The 27,840-nt window shown below is 41.8% G+C and overlaps 2 protein-coding genes across 4 annotated transcripts; both read right to left on the bottom strand.

Annotated features, from left to right (window-relative positions):
• Positions 1-123: 123 nt before the first annotated feature.
• mmp28 (matrix metallopeptidase 28) lies at positions 124-17,006 on the bottom strand. Its single transcript, XM_047594101.1, has 8 exons — positions 16,722-17,006; positions 15,228-15,304; positions 13,938-14,125; positions 7,028-7,249; positions 6,252-6,497; positions 2,208-2,357; positions 1,716-1,883; positions 124-1,130 (listed from the first exon to the last, which is right to left on the bottom strand). Exons 1-8 carry the CDS (start codon positions 16,845-16,847, stop codon positions 736-738), a joined length of 1,572 nt encoding a protein of 523 aa, XP_047450057.1. The 5' UTR covers positions 16,848-17,006; the 3' UTR covers positions 124-735.
• A 559-nt stretch (positions 17,007-17,565) lies between these two features.
• Positions 17,566-25,438, bottom strand: taf15 (TAF15 RNA polymerase II, TATA box binding protein (TBP)-associated factor). Of its 3 annotated transcripts, XM_047594093.1 has the most exons (17): positions 25,287-25,438; positions 24,587-24,611; positions 24,412-24,445; positions 24,240-24,318; positions 22,874-22,906; positions 22,702-22,759; positions 22,106-22,290; positions 21,817-22,009; positions 20,240-20,274; positions 19,667-19,699; positions 19,464-19,573; positions 19,237-19,366; positions 19,068-19,166; positions 18,909-18,978; positions 18,737-18,825; positions 18,446-18,596; positions 17,566-18,009 (listed from the first exon to the last, which is right to left on the bottom strand). In XM_047594093.1, exons 1-17 carry the CDS (start codon positions 25,294-25,296, stop codon positions 17,970-17,972), a joined length of 1,374 nt encoding a protein of 457 aa, XP_047450049.1. In that variant the 5' UTR covers positions 25,297-25,438; the 3' UTR covers positions 17,566-17,969. The 3 variants fall into 3 exon arrangements, with proteins under 3 accessions (XP_047450049.1, XP_047450050.1, XP_047450052.1); XM_047594094.1 differs by lacking the exons at positions 20,240-20,274; positions 22,874-22,906 and having other exon boundaries at positions 25,287-25,429; XM_047594096.1 differs by lacking the exons at positions 20,240-20,274; positions 24,587-24,611; positions 25,287-25,438.
• Between the last annotated feature and the right edge of the window lie 2,402 nt (positions 25,439-27,840).

Raw genomic sequence — 27,840 nt, 5'->3', positions numbered from 1 at the left:
TGCAAGCTCATAGCGTGGCAGCACAGGTATATCCATGTCTTCAAAGCAGTTTACATTAAATGGGTGTTACTGGAAAAAACCAAGCATGCTCAGTGAGGAAGAACCAGCCAAGAGGTCTAGATGTCCACTGATGCTGGATTAGTATTAAAAGATAAAAAAGAATAAAGAATAAAACAACAAATAAACGGATCATTAAGACTTCTCTGCGTGTTGTGTTTCCACATGACATGAATGCTGATTATCAGCTGATTATCACCACTTCAATTAAGAAAGAGTCATGGTTACATCTGAGTATTTGCTCTTTGAAACAGTTTGACTGAACTGTCAGTTTTTAGGATCATATCCACCATTCAGCCAGTTCTTCCTATTCCTGTAAACCACACGTTATCTACTGAACTGTATCTATTATCTGCCAAGTTTAAAGATGTGAATTGGAGGTCAGAAGCAAAAATTCAAGCCTCTACTGCGACTAGAAATCAGGAAGGAACATACAGTCAGCAGTCAAAGTAAATAATATTGTTGCAGAAGAGATGATAAAAAGTTTCTGATCATTGCTTTCCAAATTGTATGAATAAGGCTGTACACATTACACATCCATCCAATCCCTCTGCAGTGTAAATACTGTATGTGCTTCATCCTTTCGCAGCAGATAATCTCAGTGTGGGTTGAAGCACCTGTCTTTTTACAATATACATCAACAAATTGCACTTTAAATCTTACAGCTCCCTCTGCTGGTCAAAGTATGTTGTTGCTCTGAGGAGTATTGCTGCAACCAGTCCAGCTCAGATCTTTGGCCCACTGGCCCTCTCTGGTGACTCGCACCTTCACCAGGTCAAACCTCCAGAACTTCTGTTGTCTGAAGAGGTAGAGGCGTCCGTCTGGGCGGGTCAGCGCACCATTGGTCCCCTGCGGCACGCCAGTCCAGTCCGTCAGCCTGCGGGGGTAGTATGGCTCTTGGTGCAAAGTTTTGAGGTCAAGTACCGAGTAGCGGGAGCCTTTAAAGAGCACCATGTGACCCAGAGGAGCGTAATAGAAGGCACAGTCAGGGTGACGAGGCAGCCCCAGCTCGTTGGTCTTCCTGGGGAAGCTCGGGTCCAACACACTGCCTGTGTAGCGCCATATCCTCTTCCCTGTACAACAAGGAGACAACAAAGATGTAGCTCTAAAAAGCAGTAGCAAGGTCTCTATCAATAATGAGAACAGCACACAGCTGTCCGTAACACCATTATTAGTGCACTCACACTTATCATCATAAGTAGCTCCACTAATGTCACAAATCAGAAATAAGCTCCATGCAGGCTTTAAAGCTAAGTATAACTTGGGTTCTGTCTCATAGAAACACTCACTGCTTCTACTTCTAAAGGCAGGACATGATTTATGAAGCACAAGGCCTCAGCAAAGCATCATACTTTACATAAAACTGTTCCATTTCACAGATAAGAGCATCTTGAATAATCTGTCAGACGTTTGGCCTTTAGTTGGAAATTTGGCAGTAACTTCAAACAGTGTTTCAGGCTGTAGCACAAAGGTGAAGTTCATTAAATAAACTGAAGTTAAAACTTCAGAGCAGTGTATAGTCTTTAAATAGCACCATGGAATGAAGGGATCTATTTTGGGGTTTTTAACAGATATGTGAGTTTAGCCAGTAGGTTAGCGAATGCCAATGCCTTTAAAAGGAAGTGCAAGTGTCACTGACGAGCTCAGTGAAGTGGTACCTTTGAAAAAATACCACTTGGAGTCCGGTGGGGAGAAGGCAGCGGCCTCGATGGCTGGGGGGAGCTCAGGCCAGCGCTGACGGAGAGCCAGCGGCCCACTCACATTGCCTTCAGCCGACACCGTCCAGTACACACTGCCACGAAACACCAGCACGGTCTGGTTGTGGTCTGGACGCACAAACAGGGAAAACAAATACACAATGTTAAGAGCGCTTGTCCACGACGTTCCAGGAAAGACTCCATCCACCTGAACACAAATGAACAAATGGATGAAAGGACATTATAGTTCTTTATGCATATCATTTGAACTGCATCTCACACAGGAGGTTGGCATGAGGTAACAGATGTTTAATGCTTGTTTTCTTCTATATTCATAGACAACAGGAATATCTAGTGTTTCTGCAGGATTTCTCCCGAAGCCACACCAATAACCACAGCCAAGAATGATGTGGCTGGATTTTTCTTTCTGGTAATATTTCACTTGGACCTCACCCATAGTGATGGCATCAAAGACGCTGTGGCAGTAGAGAGGCTGTGCGTTGGTTTCATGCCTGCTCTGAAGCTCTGTGAACTCCCACTCCTGCAGTGCAGCGTTCAAAACCTGACCTGGCAGTCTCACAGGGCTATCACCTAAAGGTTTACCTGAAAGAAAAAACACAGCAGAAAAACCTGAAAAAAGACTCCTCTCTGGCTAAACTGTGCTGGACTTTCCCACAAATAAACGGGTTCTATTGGGAATGTTGTTATTTAAAACCCAGAGTGAACAAACAAAGCTCTGGGGACAAACAGTATTCTCAGGCACGCCAAAAACTATTTAAGCATTTTCTAGGACGGATGGAAACAAATGGAAAGACAAACAGAGGAGGTTCATTCTAAAACAAGACTTGGAGAATGAGAAGATTTAAATTGTCCTTTACAGGATGTGGCTGGTTGATGTATACTGATGGGTGACATTATACAGCACAGGAAATAAACAAGACTTTAGATAGAGCACACACACACACACACTGAGAAACCCTACACAAATGCATTGAGTAATGGGCATTAAAAGAAGAACCTAGAGATAGTTGTTGGCCTGCAGAGCCCCAGACTGCTGCTGCTGCGCAACATCAGGAGAATTAAGAATAAAAGAAAAAGAACAACACTGTGAAGCCTTGGAGTTAACGATAGCGCTTTAGATATGACTGTAGCCATTTTGTTTGCAAGGAGCTGAACAAACATTTGTGTTGGAGGTGGATAAAATCAGCACGCACAAGAACTGGAGGAAGACTGCAGGACAAATAGATATACACACAGTATCCAAAGACTCTGTATGATGTGGGAGCAGCGCTGTAAGATAAGAGCAGGATGTCTGACTTGACTCAAATACAAAACCTCCTTCAACAGCATGGGAAGTGGCATTCAGATCTTTTATCACCATGAAGAATCCTTTCATTCACTACTGTATTCTACACTTTAAGCTCATCTGAAAGGTTGAAGCTGAAGCTCGTGGAGGTCATTTGAACAACTTCTTAAATGGTTCCATAATTTAATATATGAATGGACATATTCTTTAAGGTGATCGTGTTTTGTATACAGCAAATCTATAAATTGAATCCAGGTGTGGGGAAATATAGTAATTAAAATCAACATAAAACAGAAATAAATAATTTGTCTACACTGAATGTAATATTAAATAAATAAAAAATGACTTCTTGTTGTTCAGTTAATGGTTTAATGTAGCTCAAATTAGATGTTACTTTAGGATTCTATTTCAAACACGTACAGTATGTTACCACTAATTAAACTCAATGTAAGATGTTTCACCTGTAAAACATCATTTTCACAATGTATGATGACTGTTTTTATTCCAGAGGTAAACCATCAGATCAGTGGAAATCATGTTTTCCTACTGAAAGGACTGTCAACAGGTTGAGGTCCAAAACAGGATGGAAACTCTAAGGACACCGCCAGGCCTGAAAGTGGACGTGTGGCAGCATTTTAGTTTTAAAAAGTATGTTAACAGAGAAGAGCTGGACAGAAGTTTCAAAACTGGAATATCCTGAAATGAATCGATATTGAAATGAATCAAATCAAACTGGGACCATAATCTTAATTGAATCAGTTCAGGAAATCAGTAGCAGTATCCAGTCCTACAGCAGGTTACACCACCCTCTCTGTCCCATTTCTGAAGCCAAAATTCCCTCCAGTCGGACTAGTCTGATTGAGGTGGTTACATGAGGTATATTTATTTAGTTTGGCCTATTAAGATAAGGTTAGATAATCCTTTATATATCCACACATATTAGTGTCCATGTTAGTGGAACTCCCCTTAGTGTCAGTGTTTGGTTTGTCCGTTCTGGGCCACTGTAGAAACTAGAACAGGATCGCAGTGATATAAAGAGCTGATTCTAAGCTACCACAACACACAGTGATTCATACTTAAAGGTGATTATATTGTCACCAAACATAGTCATGAATGATATATTCTATTTCTGCCCATGGAGTCCTGTAAATCCTTCCCACTGGTCCTTTAAGAAAAAGATCCTCCACTACACCATTTACACTCTGTATATAATGTATCTGTACATTGTCCAGTCTAGTGCCACTGCCATGTTTCTTTTCACTGAGCACTCACAGGAGGTCAGGAGCTCTAGAAAATGACGTATCTGCCTTATGTGTTTCAGGAATGATTCACTCATTCAGTACATATTCCAAACTTCTGACTGGTAGTGTACCCTCTGCTTGAAAACCATATCTCCGAGCAGATGCAGCATTTCTGCAGCGCCAGCAGCCCTGTCAGTTATAGTTTTTGTCAATGTCTGTCTCTGGAGCAGCTTGACATTTATGTGGGAGCAGCTGCAGTCTGCAGAAATCACTGCCACAGGGTTGATAAGCAACCAGGAGAAAAGCAGGCTGCACTGAGTGCCAACTAAAGAATCCACAAAACATTTTGAGGCAATAAAAAAAGCTATCAGAGAGGGGTATCTTGAATTGTTTCTTTAAATACGGATAGACAGACGTTCCCGGATTCAGCTTCCAGCACAGAAGCAAAAGCAGACAGCCTAACAGTAGAGGTCAGTTCAATGTAACATCACAGCATAAATTTAAAGTGGCATCAAGAGCTGAGAATAACGATGTATGTGTGATAAATAGCATGTCTGGCGAGGCAGGGTTGTCAGTTTCTGTTTGTTTCACCCAGAGTTAATAATGAGAGGCTGACAAATAACAGTTTAGGAAGCTGAAAACTTCCAGTGGCAAAGCAGACTGGACTTAAGCAGAATTAAGCAGAAAGGGTGTGTGGCCTTGGCCTGTCTACAAGCTCATGTGGAGCTGAATATCAAGTCCAGAGTTGAATTTTCCAAATGTTGTGTGACTGTCCTGCAGCCATGCAAACATTCCTGCACAGTGCTGTGTTTCCACCGGCCCTCTGCAGCTGCTGAACAAACTGAGGTCCAGGATGAAAGCACACAATGTGCTCCATGCTTCTTCATAAATTAAATCTCATCACAGAGGATGGTCACGTGTGTTGGAAATAGCTGAAGACATGTTGTTGCGCAGTCGTTATAGTGAAATCAGATTCTGAGGAGCAGAAAAACACACAACCTTACAGAGCTGCAAACCTGTGGAAACCTGCCTCTCACATGCCGGGAGGGACGGCTCACTCCCAGTGAACAGAAACTATTAAAGATGTCATTCACAAAGTTCTATGTAACTCCTGCACTCTGCAAACACACCACTAATCTATCACAACAGAGCCCACAGAGCTCCCAGCTGAACACTGTGTATGTGAGAGACTGGAGAGTAATAACACACAAACAAGCTGCACGGTGTGTTATTTTGTCACTCACACCGCCTCTGTTGCCCTTAATTTAAACCCTCCCATCCCAGCAGCTGAGAGGCCACAGACCTCAAGCGGACAGAACTGCCTCCTCCTGCTGTTAAAGAGAAAATACAAACACACAAAGAATATGTCGTTTTAATCGTCTGTGATCAAGATAAGATGTCGTTCTCTGGTTACAACAAACACAGTTAAAGTGAGTTCTGTGAATCAGTCTTTTCTGTTGTCATGTTCACAAATAATGTGAACAATCTGGCCTGGACTCATAGATGTACAAAGTTCTGAATGTGTTGAAGAATTAAATGTACAAAAAGGCAACTGGGAAGATGTCTTCCTGGAGTCAACATTTCATGCAATCACCTCTAGATACTCAGATAATTATTTATTATAAATTACTGCTACTACTACTATTCCATGTTAGCCCTCTTTAACTGTCGACTTGAAGCCAGACATTGAGACATTTGTCATTGGTCCATTAAAGTGCTCTTTTTGCAGCCTTCACACTGTGAACCTCAGAACAGCGTGATAAAAATAATTATGCGTGCGTGTCCAGTGAAGGTGTTACATTTAACACTTTCCTCAGAGCCACACATATGGGTAGGAATTTAAAGTCAAACATTTAAAACACTCCACACAAATCTGGTTTGGAGTAATAATCTCACAAACAGCATGTGTGGGGTCACAGTTAAAAGACCATGAATCAACTGTCTTCTCACCGTACAGCTGCTGCACTGCGAGGATGTCGTCCCAGCTCAGGACCAGGCTGCGGCCCAGCTTCCTGTAGTACGGGGACATCAGAGCGTGACGAACGGGGGAATGCTCCAGCCCTAGAGTGTGTCCGATCTCATGGGCAGTCACCATGAACAGGTTGTGTCCCTTGTGTCCATTTAGTGTCCACCTCTCTGCCATGTCAAAGTGGGCTTCGCCTCTGCGAGGCAGGAAGGCGTGAGCCAGGGTTCCCCCTGAACGTCAAAGAGGAGACATAGTTTTATGTGTCGGTTGTCTCACTGTATACCATAGTTAAATTTAAAGATGCTAGTTATACAGCAACCTAAAGACCTCCTCTGCTGATGTTTTCGATTTATTGATTATCTTCTTCTTGCAAACACTGCTCAGTTTCTGTCCATGTAATCAACAGATAGATTTAATAACACTTTGAAATGAACTGTGTCAGCCAGTGAAGAATATAAACATTAAAATCCCTTCAAGGGTCTACTTGGAGAAACTGGATGGGAGTAAATGTAATGGGGTTAATATCAGTGTTTTGCTTATTTAAAATGCTTACAGCACAAAATGTATCAATGACTCAAGTAAACAGTTGGAGCTGCTGTTTGCTGTTCAGGAATATTAGATCAAGACATGTTTTGCAAGGGAGGGCACTAAGAGGAGGGCGCTAACTCCAGACACAATGGTCAGACCTTCTCCTTTGTGATTAGAAGGAACTATTGGAGACAGTTGGTCCTGAGATCAGCGTTTGTGCGGTGACCCTGACCTGGTCCGTCAAAGGCATTGCTGGCCCCATCGTTGTGGTCTCCCTCGTAAAAGGCCAGCCGGATGTCTGCGGGCCCTTCAGGGGCCTCCTGGAAGAAAAGGCCCGACACGTTGCTCCACAGCTGGAAGGCAGCGCGCACTACCAGCCTTACAGAGCCCAGAGACAGGTGATGAGGCCAGTTCACTATCTGATAGGTCAAGTGACGCTTGTACCACTTCTCAGCTGGAGAACACCCACAGAGACAGAAACACAGATACGAGATATGTAGGTACAAAGCTCACAAATGTATTCATCACAAACTTTCATCCAGGGCTGCTGGAGATGAAATCAAATCAGCATATCAGCAGAAGAGTGTACTTTGCACAAATTCATTTACAGCAAAACTCCCTTCCAACCTTTCTTCCACAGTCCAGCTGTTCAGTCTGATTAGAATGCCTAAATAACAAATAAATCACAACAGGTACAGTATTGTTGAGCCAGGGTAGAAGTACGGAAAAACTGGTTCATGCATTTGTGTCTTCCAGGCGGGATTATTATAACTCGTTACTGTCTGGCTCCAAGTAGCTCTTTAAAAAGGCTCCAATTGGTTCAAAATGCTGAAGCAGGAGCACTGACAGGAATTAGCAAGAGAGATCATATTACTCCAGTTTTAGCTTCTCTTCATTGGCTCCCTTTAAAATCCAGAATTGAATTTAAAATAAAAAGTAGAACGGGAGGTAGAGCCTTCAGCTATCAGACTGGACTCAACCATCCCTTAGTTATGCTGCTATAGGCCTAGGCTGCAGGAGGACGATGCACTGAGGACATGTCCTCTTCTCTTTCTTCTCTGTCCTAAGCTACATCTGCTGCTGTGGCCTCATCAATCAGCCCAGTCTTCATGGTCTGGAGTGCTGTGTATCAGACATGTGGAGCTCCATAAACTACATCTGCCCCAGTCATCATGGCCTCCTCCAGTTGTCCTCTCCTACCTGGATGAACAATTCACCAACCTGCCCATGATTCCTGTTATACTCACAAACTGTCACATAAGATCATCAGATATGTGTTATATTATTAGATCCTACATGTTTCCTTCCGCTTGATGTATGTATCTATGACAGAAGTTTGTTTATCTTGTTTCTCCTGCTCTTCTTTTCTCTCTATCTTCTCTGTTTCTACCTGGCTGGCCTTCAGCAGATGTTTCCCTCCATATGAGCTGGGTTCTGCTCAAGGTTTCTTCCTGTTAAAAGGGAGTTTTTCCTTGCCACCGTCGCCCTCAGGCTGCTCTGGAGGTTGCAAGCTGGTTTTTGTGAGGCGTCTTGAGACGATTTGTATTGTTATTGGTGCTATATAAATAAAACTGAATTGAATTGTAGAGAGACAAATAATTTCATTAACATATTTACATATCTTAACGGATTTCTCTGAGCTGAATAAAAGGGAAAGCAGTACATTCTTGATGGACACTATGATTTGATTTAGAGCTGAAATCATTAGTCCAGGAAATCAACAGATCACCAGTTCACTGTCATTTTCAAGAACATTTGAAAACTTCCATTTTCTACTAAATAAACCATTTTAATTCATTCAGTCAGTCATCTTCTTCATATATGGAACATATTATCCACTGGGTTATAATCAAACAGTCCCCTATCTGTCATTACTAATATCACTGTACAGGCTGGAGCAGCTGTGTATTTACATGCATCCTGGATTATAAATGGAGCTGGCAGATATCTCATGTTCAGCCGTCACGTTTTGAAGGTGAGCCTCTTTCAATCATGCAGGCTGAGTCAAAATGATAGGATGTTAACCATGTCAGCTTCCAGCTGGGTAAACTAACAAGCACTCTGAGTGTAGGCTTGACTAAACAATTTACCTCAACACGTGTCTGTGGTTTCTTAGTGTCGGCATAATTGCACATGTTACAAACTTCAGAATCTCACAGAGGGAAGGAGGACTTCTTAAATGTATCAGAGGCTTCATACATACACAGGATTTCAAAGAAAGGCCTGGGAACAATACAAGCGTAAATGCAAACACACACAAGCTGTTAACCACGCAGCACAAATCCACAGCAAGCAGACTGAGAGGCTGCCTCACAGGAAACAGTCATTAGATAACATAACCTTTAGGGACAGGGATCTGGAGAGGCTGGACGCTCACTGACTGTTCAAGTCTGGAGTGGACAGAGCTGCTGAGAGAGCTGGTGAGCACAGTGTAAGAGGACATAAGCAAAATCATCTCTGCAAACATGTTCATGTATTCATTCAAGATAGATATAGGGCCTTGGGTCCTATGGGTTGAGGGGAGGGGTCTCTGTGGATCATCCCACAGATACTTGATCAGTTTGGGATCTAGTGAATTTGGAGGCCAGGTCAACACCTTGTGTGGTTCTTCATGTTTTTTGAGTTGTTCCTAAAGCATTTTTGTGTGTGTGTGTGTGTGTGTGTGTGTGTGTGTGTGTGTGTGTGTGTGTGTGTCAGGCTGCATCCTGCTGGGGATGTCTGCTGCCATCAATGAGTGTCATTACTATGTGGTGGGGGTGCCTGGTCTGGTCTAGGTGGGTGCTACATATCTAAGTAACATCTACATGAATGAATGCCAGGTCTGAAGGTTTCCCAGCAGAACATTGAATTATCACAATAAGGTTAATGTTATCTACTTCTTACTTCTTACTTCTATCTGTAGTTTTAATATTGTGGCTGATCAGTGTAAGTCAGTTTGGAGGATTACAAAGAGTTTTATTGGTTTACACATACTTTCAGAGTTTTTGTCTCACTGGAGAGCAGCAACATAAATTAAACACGTAGATGTCAAAATATTTTAACATGGGCTAAATGTGAGTGGGAGGTCTGTACATGCCTGCGTTACTGGAGAGGCTGAGGACGTCAGATTCAAGAAGAAAAACCTGCAGACTTGTATGTATTTAAGATTTGAGTTATGCTGCTGTCGTTTGCACTTTGCTGTGGAGCAAAGAGCAGATTGGAGCGATATACTGTACAAGAGGCATGTGCAACATACTGTGACTCGTCAAGAGACCTCAACAGCACCCAAGAGACAGGGAAATATCTGGATATCTGGAGCCATTAGGACATGGGTTTGACAATGACATCAGTGTGTGTGTTTCTGTGTGAGTAAACAGAAACACTTTATGATGCATAAACCTGATTATTGCCATATTTATAGTAATAATTCACATAAATGTTACAGAGGGAAAGTGGGTGCCACATGGGCCTCCAAACACTGTGAACATGCAGAAAGGAAACTGTCATAAATGTTGAAAGAAAGAATTTAATCTGAATAGATTAACACTTTCCCATCCCAGCTGCTTTTTTAACTCATGTATTTGGAAACTGAAGTTGGGTGTTTCATTCACGTGATGCTGCGTGGGTCCGTATTCTCAGCAGAGCTCGAGCGCCTTCTCTCCTCCACAGACCGCCGCAGAGTAAGAGCTCCCAGAGGACGGCGGAGAGGCCAGGAAGTCCGATACACAAAACATTCCAAGACTTCCCTTATGGAAGCAATTAACGTGATGCCCTCTATGGCGGCAGCGTAGGGAGGGCGGGTTATCGCAACCATTAGGAAGTGACTGAGATGATCTGATAGCTGAAGTTATTGTTTGTGGAGGTGCAGAGAGATTTTGTTTGTTGCTGGTGTTAAGGAGGCTGTTTGACACACGCACATATGAGATGCCTCTGACAGTGAACGAGAAAAAAAATGGAAATGCCCATCATTATATGACTCCAGAAAGATCCAGGCTGCATGTTGCATGGCTGTTTTTTTTTTGGCCAACAGTTTAAAATGCAGAGCTTATTTTACAATGATAAGAGAAAAGCACCCATATTGTGTGTATTTTTGCTTTCATTAAATTGAAAGTGACTGAGTGTCAGGTTAGAAACTCAGTGTAAATAAGTATTTAACAGGTTTAACAGTCCTTTCAGGTCGTAGTTATGTGTGTTTCAGGTGGGAATTACCCAGAAATGTCCCAGACATCAACCAGTCCTTTAAAACATTAGAACCACTTCACTTCTTCAAGAAAATTCTAACAAGTCCAGTTGCTGTTGTTTTGGCTTTGTTTTTTCTTTAGTTTTTTTTATATACATTTTTTGATATACCATGACTTCATGTTGAAGATACCATGAATCTTCACGGATGTATAATACATGTTATTAAAGTGGCTGTGAAGTGGTCAGGACTTTCCAGTGAAGGGCACAAATCCATAAGTGAACGCCTCTGAAAAATACACACACACACACACACACACACACACACACACCTATTGCTGTTAAAAGGCTTATCTTGGAAAAGGGTGGTGGAATGTAAGTCCTGTAAATATCAGTGGGAACGATAGTCAGATACCGCCACAAGTCAAGGTCTGTTTTTCGGTTTCCAGGAAGCTCATAGGCAGGTTTGTTCACACTTAAACAAAATCACATCACACCACAGCTGAGAGTGAATGAGCAGGCACGCTGCCTCTGACTCATCTCTGCGGCGGCATGCTGTAGTTAGTTGTCAGTATCAGGTGTCGAGGACGAACAGCTCAGACAAATCACAGACGGCCTCGCTCGCAGGTGTCATGCTAACGGAATTAAGCATTAAATACTAATCTTGTTTTGAGAAGAAATTTTAGCAAGTAGCGATAGCTTTCTCTGGTTAGATGCATGAAAATCAAGTCCTTTTGCTTCCATGTTGCAGTTGTGTGTGACATTCCCTCAATATGGAACATTTAAAATGCTGTACATTCTAACATGCACGTGATTAAATAATCACCAGAGGAATGGTGGTGTAAACACACTCAGAGATATTAAAGAATACCGCTATGGATGTTGGTGATTCCGCTCTTGAACGATACCACAACAATATTTATGGTATATGAAATTACAATTTACCCTGAGGGGAATTTACTGAATTCCAGTTGATGTCAAAAAATTTCCCTGTCAGCCAAAACTGTCAGCCTCACGATGTAGCTAGAGGGAAAACTCAGAGGTTTTTCAAAGTTATTAGTAGATCCACATCCACCGACAGCGACGTGTGCGTGAACGATCCTTCGAGCAGAGGCTGGATGCTGGAGATCAGAATTATGCTACTTTACTTTCTGTAGCAAAGTGAACAAACTGACGGTGAATACTGCCATGCCAAGAGCCGTGCAAAAAGACAGCTGCACCCACCCAGCTGAGGACTTGTAATTAAATGTTACTGCAGAGAGTGAGTAATTATTTCCAACAAATGTTTTTTGGTGCTTTGCCCAGAAATTTAAACAAGAAGCTTTCTTCCAGCCACAGGTAGAGACATATCTGCTGTGTCTGTAGGGGCAAGTGTTTAAGGGCAAGGGGGTTGCTATGCTGCACAGCTAACCTGTAACATTTTAAATCTGTGGAGTAATGAAAAATATATGAAGCCAGATCTATAAGAGGTTTGACCTGAGGCTGTAAAAGTACCTGCCATTAACGGAGCTCTTTGTGTAACAGCACTGCCGCCTGTCATGTGAGTCATGTCTGGGTCTATAGTAATGACACAGAGCTGTTCCCATGCAAGAGAACAAGCTGAAATCCTTCCAAACAGCCCATCACTCAGCAAGACATCCACTCATTCAGCCAGTGAGATATCTGGACATTGAAACAGTCAGCTGGGTTGTAATCCAGTCAGTCAGTTATGGATGTGTTTACCAAAAGGAACGTGTCAGGTACTGACACGAAGAGGCAGTGGCAAACATCAGCCGCTGCTGCATTCCCTGAACATTAGCCAATCTTTTCAGTGACAGGAAGGAATGCAGAAGCTTCACACATCGTGGGGCTACAGGCACAAACAGAGAGAGTAGGAGCGGAAAACCTCACTCTAGCCCTGGTATTGTCACCAGATGCTGCTGTTCATGCACAAAAGAGATGTGAAGGACTTTGGCACTGGAGTGAAAACAGCATTCAGCCCAGAGAAGCAGATTTACACTAAAAAGCTAATCGCCTTTTAATTGTCCTGTTGATTCTACGAATGGCCATGTCAATTGGTCTGCTAATTAACAACCAGACAAACAAAGATGCAATAATCTAATGGAAATACATGCACATTCATGCTAATTAAAGTGTCATTCTTACAGTTCTCCCTGCAGCTCTTAGATGGAGCCTTATGGGTTCATGAACTGCGACTAAAAACCTCAAGCTTCTCGTGTACATGCTTCTATCAGGGGAACAATTACATCCCAGTAATTCTCAGATATTTTCTGCAAAGCACCTTAAGCTACGAGAGGGGATATTGTGCTCAATTACTGAAAGGAATCTGCAAAAACTTTGGCAGCTGCACTCCTAAACACTTTAGATCCTGCAGCCTTTAGACGGGTCAGACTGTACCTCACCAGTAACTGCTTTTATTGCTGCATTTATGGCTGAAAATTGTGATAATCAAAAGAGTCTCCATCATTTGCTTGAGGAATTTAAGGGAACAATCAAAGCGCTGACAGCTGTGGCCACAAAAAAAAAGAAGGAACTAACGCGGATGTGAAGAGCTCAGAGTTAAGCTGGAAGTAGAGCAGCAGGGTCCAGTGTATTGCTGGTGTTGGGTAAAGTCTCCTGGAACATTTCATCAACTGAAATAACACAACAAGACGGAAAGATGTTTTGTTGGAAACTGAAGTTGGGTGTTTCACCCATGACGTGAAAGATACATAAACGTGCATAATTGGAGCTGAAAGCAAGACTCATCCAGGCTGACGTGTGCGCCATCAGACACTCCACCAACTCAAATTACAGCCCTGAACTCTATTTAGTGCTTTGGTTTACGAAGGTGGACCCTCCCAGTTAATTGACAGCACTTAAAGAGTGCAACAGGACACACAAACCTCCACATACACTAAGTGATATACCAGCGTTCTTTCATGTGATGCACAGGTGCCAGGTCTATCTTGCTCTCTCATTTAGATACACATTACCCACAGTACCTTGTCCAGCAGAGCGGCTCCTACGGCGCTGCGCTAGCCGTTTTCCGGTGAAGATGAAATTCACTCTCTGGGACCAGATCTGCTGACTGCCCTCATCTGACACCCCACAGCGAGGCTCCGCCATCTGCCGCAGGGTGGCGCCGTCAAGTTCACCCGTGACAGGCAGACGGGACAGCCACTGGAACTCACTGTAGACAGAGAAACGTTCTGCTCTTGCTGAACAGTTATTTGACCTTCAGTCGCACCAATAATACTTGAAAACATGAAACTGGATTCTCTGAGCCCTCTTGACTTGGCAAGGCAACACACAATATACAGGATGTTTGCAATGTCAGCCAGCGCCTGAGCCTCTTAGACTGCTATAGGCAAGTGTGACATGTGAAATGTGAAGTGAAATGTAACAGAGCCATGAAGCTGCTAAATAAACAGCTGTAATGTACATGTAGGAGGTGGAAGCGAGGAAGCATGGTTCTGGAGGATTTAATTAATTAGTGATTATAGGACCAACGTGTCAGATTTAAGGGGATAATATTAGCGATAATTGAATGTAGTTTTCATTAATGTATAATCACCTGTGTCTATGAACTTCATACCTCATAGAGAGCAGATCCTCTTGTGTCTATGTTTCTAAAGTAGCCTAGAATGGACATAGCAAAGTATGGATCTGCTAAGTGGCCACGGCAAGGATACCTACATGCTTGGGAAGGGAATGCTATTAGCTTGGTTATCAATAGCCTCACTTCTAGATGTGACTTAATCTTGCACAGTAGTCCTTTAATTTTTTCAAAAACTAACTACAAGTAGGGCAAAAGTAAAATGGTGCCTCCTTACCTTTTGTACTTTAGGCTGACTCACACCAGAGTAATCTGTGTGTGTATCAGATCTAGCTCTTTTTGACACATTATACGTCAGCTGCACACACTTCACTAAGCCAGCCCTCAGCCCATGCTTTCAACGCAACACTTTGTATTATTGTACAGTCACTGGATGGGCTAGAGGGCGAGGTTCTTGAAATTCCTGGATGGTTCAGAGAGGGTTCAGGTAAGGTTTCCCAGTGCAGAGGTGAGGGTGTGTTTTACTGCTCCACTGACGTTCAGCCTCAAGGCACATCCCACACTGACCTCACCCTTCCCCCTGGTGAATACAGTCAGCGATCTTTGATGGCCATAGTGCCAAGAGGAATACACAGTGGCTCCTACTTACTGTAGGTTCACAATCACATCATTCAGGATACGAGCTCTGATACTTCACTGAAACATTCTAAGATCATGACAGCTTGTTGTCACCTACCGGACAGCTGACTGCAGCTCAACAGCATTGTGGATGTGATGATCCTGATGGAGGTAGCCGTACTTTTCCAGAAAAACCTGCAAGAGTATCCATTCTTTTTATTAGTGTGTTTAAAATGCTCCAACTAAAAGCTTATAAATATTTCTCATGGGAACAGATAGGCATACCTCCCCATGGGGAAAATAACATCATGAAAGTGTAAAGTTAACTTTCCATGTGTGCTATATATGCTGTAGGTAGTCATTTATACATGCGGACCACCCATAAGAAAAAGAAACCCCCACGGGTGTCCCTGAAATTCATAGTCATTATTTAACAAGAATTTCATTTAGACATGCAAGTCGAGTAGCTCTGAAGTTTAACAACTGTAAAACTCTTTAAATATGAACCAACAGCTGTTGCGTTGTGGTTTGAGAATGGATACCTTAATATTACAATATCTATATCTGGTTGCATGTTGAGGCAACAGCAGGCACAGCTATATGATTACCACTGATGCAGTGGAGCTGGGATGGAAATTAAAAATGAGGCGGTGACAGATGTGCTTCAGCAAATAGAAAAATACCAACAAAAATGTTCCATTGTCCCACCGGAGACACTGGAAACGCCAGAAGGCCCACTTTTATGAAAGAAGAAACAACTGTAATTATAATGCTCCGTGGTCTTAAAACTTCAAGAAAATGTACGGATGTATGTAAGGATGGACAGATGAGGAAAGACAATCGACAGACTGAAACCAGTGCAGTCTGAACCACAGAGAGGCACACATCAGCTGTTCTTAAAATAATTATTAAGTTTTCCCAAAATGGTCTCAGCCTTCAGCCTTCCTCTAACGTCGGCTTAAAACTCAACATTTAAATGGGTTGTTTGTCTGTCTTGTAGGGTTTAACCACTTTGTTGTTGTTTCTAGTGCATATGCAGAATTTAAATTTCATTTGTTTCCTTTAAATATGTATTATCTGTGGTCTCTGTGTTGTTTATGAAGTTGTAACTACTCCTGTTGTTGAATCCTGAACACTTTGATAACAAACACACTTGCTAACTCTCTCTCTCTCTCTCTCTCTCTCTCTCTCTCTCTATATATATATATATATATATATATATATCTATATCATAACCTAACTTTGGTTACACATTGGCACTCACAGAGACCTGTACACTACAGTTTACACAGACAACATTGAGATAAATCAGATGCCTCTAAAACTCCAATAATAGGTTTATGAAGAGGTCTTAGTGGGGGTTATTGAGGTAGAAAGATATTAGATACAGATATATATATATCATAACATCTATTATATTTAATGAAATGTAAGACACCAAGTTGTAATTGTCATCTTGACAAGATTAAAATGCATTAACGGCACTATAAAGGCGATAAACGAATTAAAAAGGAATACTGTGAAGCTTCTTTTCAAAGGTACAATACTTTAAAGTCGGGATGAAAACGTGTTAACCCATATTCTGTGTAACGGTCCTTTTTGACAGGGGTACCTCGGGCTCCAGGAGCAGCGGGGACCCGGCGGCTGTGTGCGCGGTGATGAGCGCTGTCACGGCCAGGATCCAGACCCTCCTCACGGCCGGTCCTGCTCCGCACCGGCCCGCAGCTCCGGGGCTCATCGCGGGATCACCAGTCAGCACACCGCTGCCCGCACCGTGCAGCTCCTCTCCGCTCCTACTGAGTTCATGGTGGACTTGTCTTCGCGGTCAGTGAATGAGAGCAGGCAGCAGACGACATGACATCCCCATCCCTGCGAGGACTGAGTGGCTCAGTCAAACCTGGGACTATTAGAGGAGGTGGTGGAGCACCGCCCCTCCGACTGAGCCTGCTTTTCCTTACTGCATGTAAGTAGCCTACGCGTATTAATCGCGGACTTTTTCCCCCTTTAATATCCCCTCAGTAACAATCAGTTAGGGATTAAAGTAAAGATTGATGGGGCACTCATACGCAAAAAAGGGGGAAAGGCCGTAAAAAGTATAACCAATGCGTTATTTCCTTTAGACTAAATAACCCAAACCCTTTGTAAAATATTGAGTAATACATTTAATAATCTTTAAAGTGGTAGATTCAGTTTTGTCCTCAGAAAATGAAATACACCCAGCTGTCCCCACCTTTGTTTTGGGTCATTGTTCACCTTTATTTTCTTCTTCTTTCCTCTAGACTGAATGTGAATGGTACCAAACTGTTTATCCTTTAACCCCACAGTCATTAACATGCAAAAATAAACAAAACCATGTCCAAAATTATAAGATCCATTTGTACATGTGGATTCAGGTCAAGTGTATTTCTCCTGTTCAGAGTCCCAAAAGACAACATAAATTCACACAAAGCACAGAGAAAAGATCACAGTTTTAATATCATTTAGGGAAAAAAGTAAAACATTTTATTCCGTTCATAGAAAACAATGGTGCGAAGTCTACCTCACAAAACATCTGCAACTAAAATCTGAGATCAAAATAAAAAGATGTACAAAGAAAAACAAAAAATAGCATTGGAAAAAAAACAAAAAAAAAAAAACAAAAAACATTTGACAACATGCCAACAGAGCCAATCAGCCCCAGAGTCCCTGACATGAACACATCCTGTCATTCACAGATGAAAACAGTAACACTGAGGATGTGCTGGCTACAAAAACAGTAGACAAGTGTGAATGTCTGATCTATCCCCTTCCCTGATTTCTTTTTGACAAACTAAATCCTCCCTCCACAGTGAACTCGAGGGCTGGAATGGTTTCCTTCTGCTTAGTATGGCCGGTCTCTTCTGTCGTCTCTGCGGTCACCTCTGAGGAGATAAGACAAACATGTCTGTTAAACCAGCAAGTCACCTTCGCCCTTCAACTGGAGATATGATGTCAGCTTCTCATTCACCCAGCCCTTCATATTTTAAATCTCTAAATGGATAACATTCCATAAAGCAGACTTCAATTAGCTACGTCCAATCGTAATGCAGCAGTTCACCTTCAGCAAGCACCAATAAATCTAAAACTGGCATCATGGAGACTATGAATATGACACTTTAAAACACAACAAGGTCATTAGGACAGGGGAATATCATCTGGAAGGTTTCCCAAAGTCAAAACTGAAATCCATGTAGAATGACAGACTTTGGCTCAATTATCAAGCAGGCTACGCCCTCCTCTGACCACATAATAAAACTACAGCAAAACAACACTGTAAATGCATGAATCATCTTTAAAGAATGAAAGTCTTTAACCAACCTTCCTCCCATTTTGTAGCCACCTCCGAATCCTCCACCACCACCTCCACCTCCTCCTCCATAGCCTCCACGGTCTCCTCCACGGAATCCTCCACGCCCTCTGAAGCCACCGCCTCTGTCGCCGCTGTAACCGCCACCTCTGCCGCCACGATCTGAAAACACACAGTGGCACTTATGTGAGTAGAGTCAAAGGGCATCACACAGACAACATTGATACTTTTAAAATATTAGTTTATATTAAGTTCTTAGGAAGAATCGCTCTTGGGTGTTACAACCTAGTGAAAGCACTCACCACCACCTCCAAATCCTGCATCTCCTGGTTTAGGTGCACCACACTTGTTACACTCCTGCCGCCGTGCAAAATTCATGTTACCGCAAGAGCTGTGGAAAAGAGAAATTGAACATTTACACATCCAAAATATATCAATCTTATTGTCCCATTTACTAATAACCTTAATCCTAACCTATTAGGACAAGGCCAGTCTCCTCCCTTCATGTCAAAGCTGGGTCCTCCACCACCACGACCTCTGAAACCTAACAACCAGCAAGAATTCAAAATCACAACAAATCCGTACATTGTCAGATTCTGATTTAAGACCAGGGGCAGCTTGATCAATACCCACCACCGCCTCGTCCTCCACCTCTGCCACCTCCTCTCTGTGTGAACTCAGCTCTGCGGGTGGCAAACGATACTTTGATGGGTTTGCCATTGAATTCTTTTCCTGAAATAAACCAACATGTCAGCGGTTGTATTAAATTCTAAGGAAATGAATTATGTGGCACTTCTCATACCGTCAAACCAGTCAATAGCAGCTTTGGCTGATGGAGGGTCATCAAATGACACTGTTGCTTCTCCCTTTGGTCGACCGGTGGCCTTGTCAGAGTAGATGTTGATCATTGGCAGACCCGTCTTCTTATTTACCTAGAAGCACAAAAAAAACAATGAGATGTCAGACACGGTTTGCAATACCAAAGATACAAAGTAGACAGAGTTTAATAAAGTCAGAGTAATTCAGTACCTTGATGATACCAATTTGTTTGAAGAAATCGCCAACTTCCTGAACTGTGGCATCCTCTCCAAGTCCCTGCACGAAAATGGTGTTGTTGTCAGAGTTGTCCTGCTCTCCAGCTGTGGAAGACATTACAATATTAGATTATGCGATTAGATCACTGGGGGTTGACTGATGGCTACCGATTAATCAAATCACAAAGAAAACCTCACCTGGTTCATCCCTTGAGCTGTAGTCTCGAGAGCCTGTAAAACAGGAGAGAGGATGGAGGACAAACCATGAACAAGAGTTCTTAAACAACGCAGAGTTTCACACACATAATCATTAACTTCATCCCTAGCAATGCATAATGATACAAAGAAAATTAAAGTCCATGTTTACAGCTCTCTGATGGGTGTTTTGATACCGTTGCAACACATACCAACACCTTGCAACAAGAACAGAATCATTCTGTTTTTTTTTTTGTGCTTACACCAGAAATGAAAACCACCAAAATGTCTCCAGTTTTAGAAAGTTTTCCTTCTTCGTCCTGGGAACACCTCTGTCATTTACTATGAGCCCCCGTCTTCATGCAACAATACCATTATTTCAATATTTTAATCCATGTTCTTTACCATATCTGTCAGTTATGAGAAATAGTAATAGGTGGAGTCCCTTGGGATCTGGACATGGAAATGGTGGCATTCATTGAGTTTCTCATTTTTCTTTTTAATTCCCCTCCTTTATTTTTGCTAACTCAAGTTCTTTTCTCCCCCACCGACACAGTTCTGATGCTCGTCACTTACCACCGTAATTTTTGTAGCCACCACGGTCACCACCTCTGCAGAGGAAAAATTGGAGATATGATGGCTTTTCCTTGTCCCAACTGAGAGCTCAAAGCTCCCCTACATCCCCATCAGTATGCACTCCTGCCAGGGTGTGCGACTACGGTGGAAATGTCTCACACGAGGAATGCATTAGTCTTTGACATTGGAGATCAATTAACAGACGACTAGGCATCTCTGACTGAACAATCAGGCAGCCGAGTGAAGACAAGTATTACATGTCACTGGGTCACCATTTAAAAGAATTTGGTACTTTGTTCTGTTTACATGGCCAGATTAGATAAGAGCTGGAAATCCAGCTGAATATTTGAATGCCGAATGTTTTACCAATAGAGGCCAAATGTGTGTTAAAAAGGTGTAGCAAAGAATTAGCAATCTTCCACTGAGTGCATTTATGAGATCCTTTAAATGAGGTCCAAGTTTTAGTTCAATCACTTTGAATACCTGTAGTATAAAATGTAGATCCATGTTAACACAATACACATGTTCGCCATTGTCAAATATACAACACTTGAATGAAACCTGTTGAATGTAAAGCAGCTGACGATGTGGCTCCAGGTCTATGTGCATCATTTCAGTGGAGTTTTCCATTGTACAACGCTATGACATGGCTTTTAGGCCAAAGAATATACCAAAACTGAGGTTCGGACAAATGGAACGGTATGGCTGCTGGAAGTTTAAGTTTAATAAAAATATGAAGCAAAAAATATAAATAAAATAATTTCTTCCTATTCAATCAAGGCCTTCAAATTAGAAAAGTTGACAACAAGCTCTAAATGAAAGGCCATTAAGAAAAGCAAAAAGTTGGAAAGATATAGCTGTACTGGCTGGCTTCACAATGTTACTCTGTTGAACAAAATGTAGTGCTTTATGACTGTACCGAAATGAGGTCAAAATAAATACAAACATTGATTTGTTCGACTTAGGAACTTGAGCAATTGGGTGAGCTAGAATATTTCTTCCAAACTGAGAGCAGGTTTTGCACGTCCCAGAGAGAGGACACTGGTGAAAAAAAAAAGGTTTTCATGCGCATTAAAGCACTCACAATGGCGTACCGCAGCACTGTCTCCTTTTAAAAAAAGTTTCTGTCAACCATTGTAACCGAGCGGCACAACCAGGTGTCTGGTGACCTTAACGCTCCTTGAGCAGGTATTGCCCGTGTTCCCCCAAAACCCTCTCCAAGTGGATCTTCATCATGTCACACATTTGTTCCCTAACAAGAGTCTAAACAAATATATAACATGATTTTATCAGTGTGGATTTAACACCAGCATCTTCCTTACGTAAAGACTGTTGGGCCAAAAAAAAAAAAAAAAAAAAAAAAAGAAGAAGTCATCTGCGGCAACATTTGTTGAACCAAGTACGAGAATAATAATTACCAGAGCTTGGGGATCTGGAGCACAAAGCAGATGAGTAGTGATAAAATCCATCTATGGTTTGTAGTTGATGATGTAGGTGATGATGTGTTTGGTGACATGTCATTTCTAATATTTCAGTGTATAGAGGTACCTTGGGGGCAGTGGCACTATGCAACTTACCCCATACCAGGAGGTCCGCCTCTTCCACCACGGTCATATCCGCCACGGTCAAATCCACTACTGCGGTCAAAACCGCCGCGATCATAACCGCCGCCGCCACCACCACCACCACGGCCTCGCCCTCTGTAGCCACCTCGGTCTGAACTGTCTCCCTGGTCACGGCCATACCTCGCACCTTGACCACCACTTTCACCTGGAGCAAAACCAGATGTGTGCCAGCTTAGGACATGTTCACATATCACATCTCCAGGAAAACAGTGTTGCAATCTATATTGACTCTCACTTATACCTTCACTCCACCTTCCGTAGCTGCCACTTCCTTGCCCCTGTCCACCATATCCAGCGCTACTGCCGCCTTGTCCCTGTGCACCATAGGAGCTTTGCTGTGCATAGCCCTCTCCTCCTTGTCCATAAGAACTTTGCTGACCATAAGACCCAGAGCCTTGCTGGCCATAAGAAGGCTTGTCACCGTACCTTCAGTAGAAAATGTGAACATAAGTCAAATTAAAGTGTACTATATAGCGGTTTTGGTTTTTAATTATAGCCTCTTGATATTGTTTATCTGTGCTACATAACCCTCCTGTTGTCCGCAAATATTACTAACAAATTTTACCCTCAAGAAAATGATTTACATAAACTTGTTGACCAAGTTTTGCGTCAGGCACTTTATTTGTTGACTACATAAATAACCGCTTGCTACCAGTGAGTTGATCTTCCCTCTGTTATGTTTTTTAATGATGAACATTGATTGGGGTCAAATTGACCCAAGGATAATAGGAGGGATAAAGATATAAATATGTAGAATATGTTTAAGCATCGCTAATGATGGAGAATGTTGAGGAGAGCTGCACTGCAGGTCTCCAAATTATCTTTGCATTCACTTACCCAGACGACTCCTGTCCATAATTGTTATAGCTCTGTTGCTGAGGTTGGCCATAACCGTCTGTCAAAAAAAAGATGTCACATGTAAATTCACACCATTCAGAAGCAGCTAATCTTCACAGTTGAAGTCCTCTTAGTTGTTATGATACTACAAATCTAAACAAAATGAATTTACCTTGCGAAAGTATCTTCAAATCTTCTTTAACTTCTACAGCAGCGTGACATAATCCAAAGCAAGTGTACAGTACAATTGTCATATTTGTGCAGTCAATAAAATACAACATACAAATGGCTCTGGATATAGGCATGTTTGCTGCATCATGAGACAAATAATCGATGCAGCAACTGAAGTGCTTTAATAAAGCACTTTGCAGATCTTTAACTTTGCCTTGAATTATTTTTAAGTGATTTGTCTGTGGAGCCCAGCTTCAAACCAGTTGCTGTTCCAAAAACAGTAACTGAAACACAAGCAGTTCCAGCTTCTGGGAACTGATATTATGCATGCTTCAATTTGCTGCTTGCACATACTTCACAACTACTATGAGAGCAGAGGATGTACTGGAAGACGATACTTTTACAGTATATCCACTGACTCAAAGAGCCAGGGTTTCATTATTTGTGGTGGGGGGAGTAGGGAGTAATCCAGGAGACAGCTGTGGTGCTGCATTAGCAACGCAAGATGATACTGTTGGTGTCAACTACTCGCAAACTGAGCTCTCTTTGTCAAGTCGCCACGTGTTTCGCCAGCAAAGTTATGGCTACACATCAGGGTGCTTATACACTGCATCACTGATTGATTATTATTCCTCAAAGCGCTTTTTTAGTTTATTTTTCTTTAGTATCCAAACGACATCCACTGTGGTTAAACGCATGTACAGTTCAGTCTTTAAACCCAACTGCCTCAAACTGGGTATGTTGCTCACATACATCGCATGTCCACTTGGCTTGGAGATCATGGGGTACACAGATGATAATTAATGTATTGTAATATAACATAGTTGAATTAAAGTGCAGCTTCACAAAACGTATTGTATTCAGCATTTGCTTCAAGCAATTCAATAACAGAGCTGTTGATTCATCTGTGTTTTCATTTCAGAGTCTGTGGTTTGTAGGGTTACTGAACTGTATTATGCTGGACCGACACATTTCTACTACTTTGATGTGCCAATTTTAGTCAGTGGCTTTAGCTAAATAAGAGAATATTTTGCGTTAAATTCTGCTTGACAGCCCCACAAACTACATCTTCGCAAATGCTCATACAGTTGAAGGACCACCTTTGGCATGGTTGCACCACCGACTTCATCTTCAGTAGTGTAATTATTGAATTAGGAAGTGAGTGCATGTACCATATCCTGGTATAAACGCAAAAGCAGTTGTCTGAGTACGACAACTCTTTGCTTTTTTGCCAGTGTTCGTCAACGTGAAGGAAATTACTTTTTGAACTAATCAAAACATTGCAAAAGTGTTAAACTCTCCCTTTAAGAGGCAGTGATGCAGAGAAGCACAGTTAATACAAATCAATGTTATTAGGCAAACCATACCTGGAGTGGCACCTTGCTGTCCATAACCACCATAACTCTGTCCTCCATATGAGCCACTGCCATTTCCTTGACCATAACCCTGTCGGTGAAACACAGATGGGTTACAATTAAATACGAAAACGAATGCTTCTCGGCATCCAACAGGCTTGAGGTGGTAAGGCAAATGTCTTACCTGGCCACCTTGCTGACCCCCATATGATCCATAGCTGCAAACACAAGAAAACATTTACCTGGAGGTTTTGAGGCATCCATAATATCACGTAGTCTCATTATATAGCAAACATGTTAAATAACAACAATAACATTAATAACAGTACGTCTATAAAGGTTTTTTTTTTCTACATTACCTCTGTGAGCCACCGTAGCCCGAATCTGAAAGAAAAGGCGAGTTTAATTTCAAGTTTTTACAAATTGATGCTCAGAAGAAGCACAATATGTGTGGCTGACTAAGCAACCCGCAGTGAGAAGTAGGTTACTTAAGTAGGACGGAAAACCGGGAGCAGGCCCGCAGGCAGGCCCAGTGAAAATGGCGGTCATTTTACTCATGGCTACGAGTAAATGCTGAAAACGAAACATTTAGTTTATAATATCCTCGCCACAGTATGATTTAAAAGTACCGCGTGTAAACGGAAATGTACGGCACCAGAATTCATCTGGCGGTTATATTAGGACAAACCGTTTTTGGTTCAGGAGCGGAAACAAAAGCGTCGCATAAACAAAGACGTATTCATGTGAGCTAGCCGACACCTGAGCTAATATGGCTAGTAGTGTCGAGGCCTTGTTTAGTCTGCGGCACGTCAATAATACTAAGGTATGGGTAAAAGAACCCAAATTAATATCACTGAGCAAACTCCACACGTAAGAACCAATTACTCATTTTTCTGACAGAGATAATTCTATTCTGCTGATAAAACTTCAACTGTGTTCCATTAAATAGACGCAGCCCATGTTTCGGCCTCGCGGCACACAGCTCAACTGATCCCATTCGATCCACTTTTCACTATTTATACAAAAACAAACACACACCCAGAGAATGCACTAACTTACCAGTGGCCATCGTGTGCCGCTTTATATATATAATTTAAAAATTGTTTAACTCTGTTTTTTGTGATTGGCTGATTAAAAATCCAGGTGGAAAGTGCGCAGCGCCTCAGAACTGAGCTGGTGAACACGCTGCGACACTTCCCTTATGAGGCTTCTTCTTCTGCATTCGAGCGGCAGCTGCAGCGCTCACACTCAGAGTGACACTGTCTCCACCTACCGGTGGTATGTGTTAATGGAGTATCCTGAAAGAAAATAATTAATAGTTTTTAGATTGCATAAACATTCAGACATTTATCTTTGATATGTGATTATGATTCAATGAATCTGTTCAATAAAAGAGCCAATTAACACGTGACTGTTTTATTTTCTTTGCGGGTTAATGATTGTGGTTTGTCTCTGTAACTCACAACCTTCAAGTCATTCAGTCCATTTACTGTTTTCATAGAATCAAAGGTAACTTTCAGAGAAAAGCTCATCATGTGAACAATCTGCGAGGGGTTTCTTTCCTCTCTTTTCCTTTTTCTTTTGTTTTCCATGGGGCATAAACACTTGCTTCCAGCTGTAAATCTGCCTTGTCCTAAAGCAAGAGTTGATCTGATGAAACATTTATTACATGTTCATTGTCGGCCTCAGTCAAAGCTATGAAGACGCAAGGGGCCTCTGTGCTTTGGTGTTCTTCAGGATGTTGTCCAGAGAGCATCTGTCCTTCTCAGGGACAATTTTTGTCCAGAGATTCAGAGTGTCCTTGTGTAAAACCAGTGCCGTGTTTTCTCTTAAAACAACGCAGTGATGACTGAGCAAAGACAAGGATAGAGGAGTAAAAGACACAAATCAAATGACTTCAGTGTCACCAGTGTCACTAGTGATAATAGATGCAGTCTCTCCTGTCCTCATGCATCAGCCCAGTGTTCAACAGAGTCAAGAACAATCAAGAATCAAGAGTCTTCATTTAGTTTACTTTGTTATTTGAGGCAATTAGTTTGCATATCTTTTTTTGCATATTTTAAAGTAAGGTCAACTTAGTGGATTAGTGTAACTTCACTAAAAGTACAATATTTAATTACTCCACAAACCATGTTTATATATATATATATATATATCACCTTGAGTTACAGTCAGGTCCATAAATATTGGGATATCGACACAATTCTAATCTTTTTGGCTCTATACACCACCACAATGGATTTGAAATGAAACAAACAAGATGTGCTTTAACTGCAGACTTTCAGCTTTAATTTGAGGCTAGTTACATCCAAATCAGGTGAACGATGTAGGAATTACAACAGTTTGTATATGTGCCTCCCACTTTTTAATTGACCAAAAGTAATGGGACAAATTAAAATATCATTAAATCAAACTTTCACTTTTTGATACTTGGTTGTAAATCCTTTGCAGTTAATTACAGCCTGAAGTCTGGAACGCATAGACATCACTAGACGCTGGGTTTCATCCCTGGTGATGCTCTGCCAGGCCTCTACTGCAAATGTTTTCAGTTCCTGCTTGTTATTGGGGCATTTTCCCTTCAGTTTTGTCTTTAACAAGTGAAATGTATGCTCAATCGGATTCAAGTCAGGTGATTGACTTGCCCACTTCTTTGCCTTAAAAAACTCTTTGGTTGCTTTCACAATATGCTTCGGGTCATTGTCCGTCTGCACTGTAAAGCGTCGCCTAATGAGTTCTGAAGCATTTGGCTGAATATGAGCAGATAATATTGCTCGAAACACTTCAAAATTCATCCTGCTGCTTTTGTCAGCAGTCATATCATCAATAAATACAAGGGAGCCAGTTCCATTGGCAGCCATACATGCCCACACCATGCTTCATTGATGAGGTGGTGATGAGTCTGCAGTTAAAGCACATCTTGTTTGTTTGGTTGTTTCATTTCAAATCCATTGTGGTGGTGTATAGAGCCAATAAAGGTTAGAATTGGGTTGATGTCCCAATATTTATGGACCTGGCTGTAGTTGTGGTGTTTGAAATTGACTGTGTTAGTTTCCCCAACTCAGCTCAGAAAGTGCTTCACTAATAGAGAAGTTTGTCCCTTTGAGGACACTGTACGTACCCTATAATCTCAGCTCTGTAAATCTCAGGTACTACAGTACAAGTATTTAGATTTCCCTCTTTATTCATATCTTATTTGAAGAACAAAGCAATCTCATGGGAAGCCAATGACAATATATAATTGGTAAAATGCATTTTTATTCTTCTCTGTGTTTTTCTATAACAGGCTGATTAGAATGATTAAAAAACATGCTGTTTTAAGAAAAGCTGTGCTTTTTTCCCTCTTCTGTTAAGTTTTTTTTTACTATTGGAATAGCGGTATCATGGTCAGCACAGATGCCTCACAGCAAGAAGGTTCCAGGTTTGAATCCATCTGCCAGCTGAGGCCTTTCTATGTGGAGTTTGCATGTTCTCTCTGTGTCTGTGTGGGTTTTCCTCAGGTACTTAAGCTTCCTCCCAGCATCCAAAGACATGTTCATTAGTTTTATTGGTGGTTCTAAATTGGCCATAGTTGTGAGTGTGAACGGTTGTCTGTCTCTACGTGTTATCCCTGCAA

The sequence above is a fragment of the Mugil cephalus genome, chromosome 9 (genome assembly GCF_022458985.1).
Source record: "Mugil cephalus isolate CIBA_MC_2020 chromosome 9, CIBA_Mcephalus_1.1, whole genome shotgun sequence".
NCBI classification, from domain to species: Eukaryota; Metazoa; Chordata; class Actinopteri; order Mugiliformes; family Mugilidae; genus Mugil; species Mugil cephalus.
The sequence above is the reverse complement of the archived record's forward strand: the minus strand, read 5'-3'. Positions and strand labels throughout refer to the sequence as shown.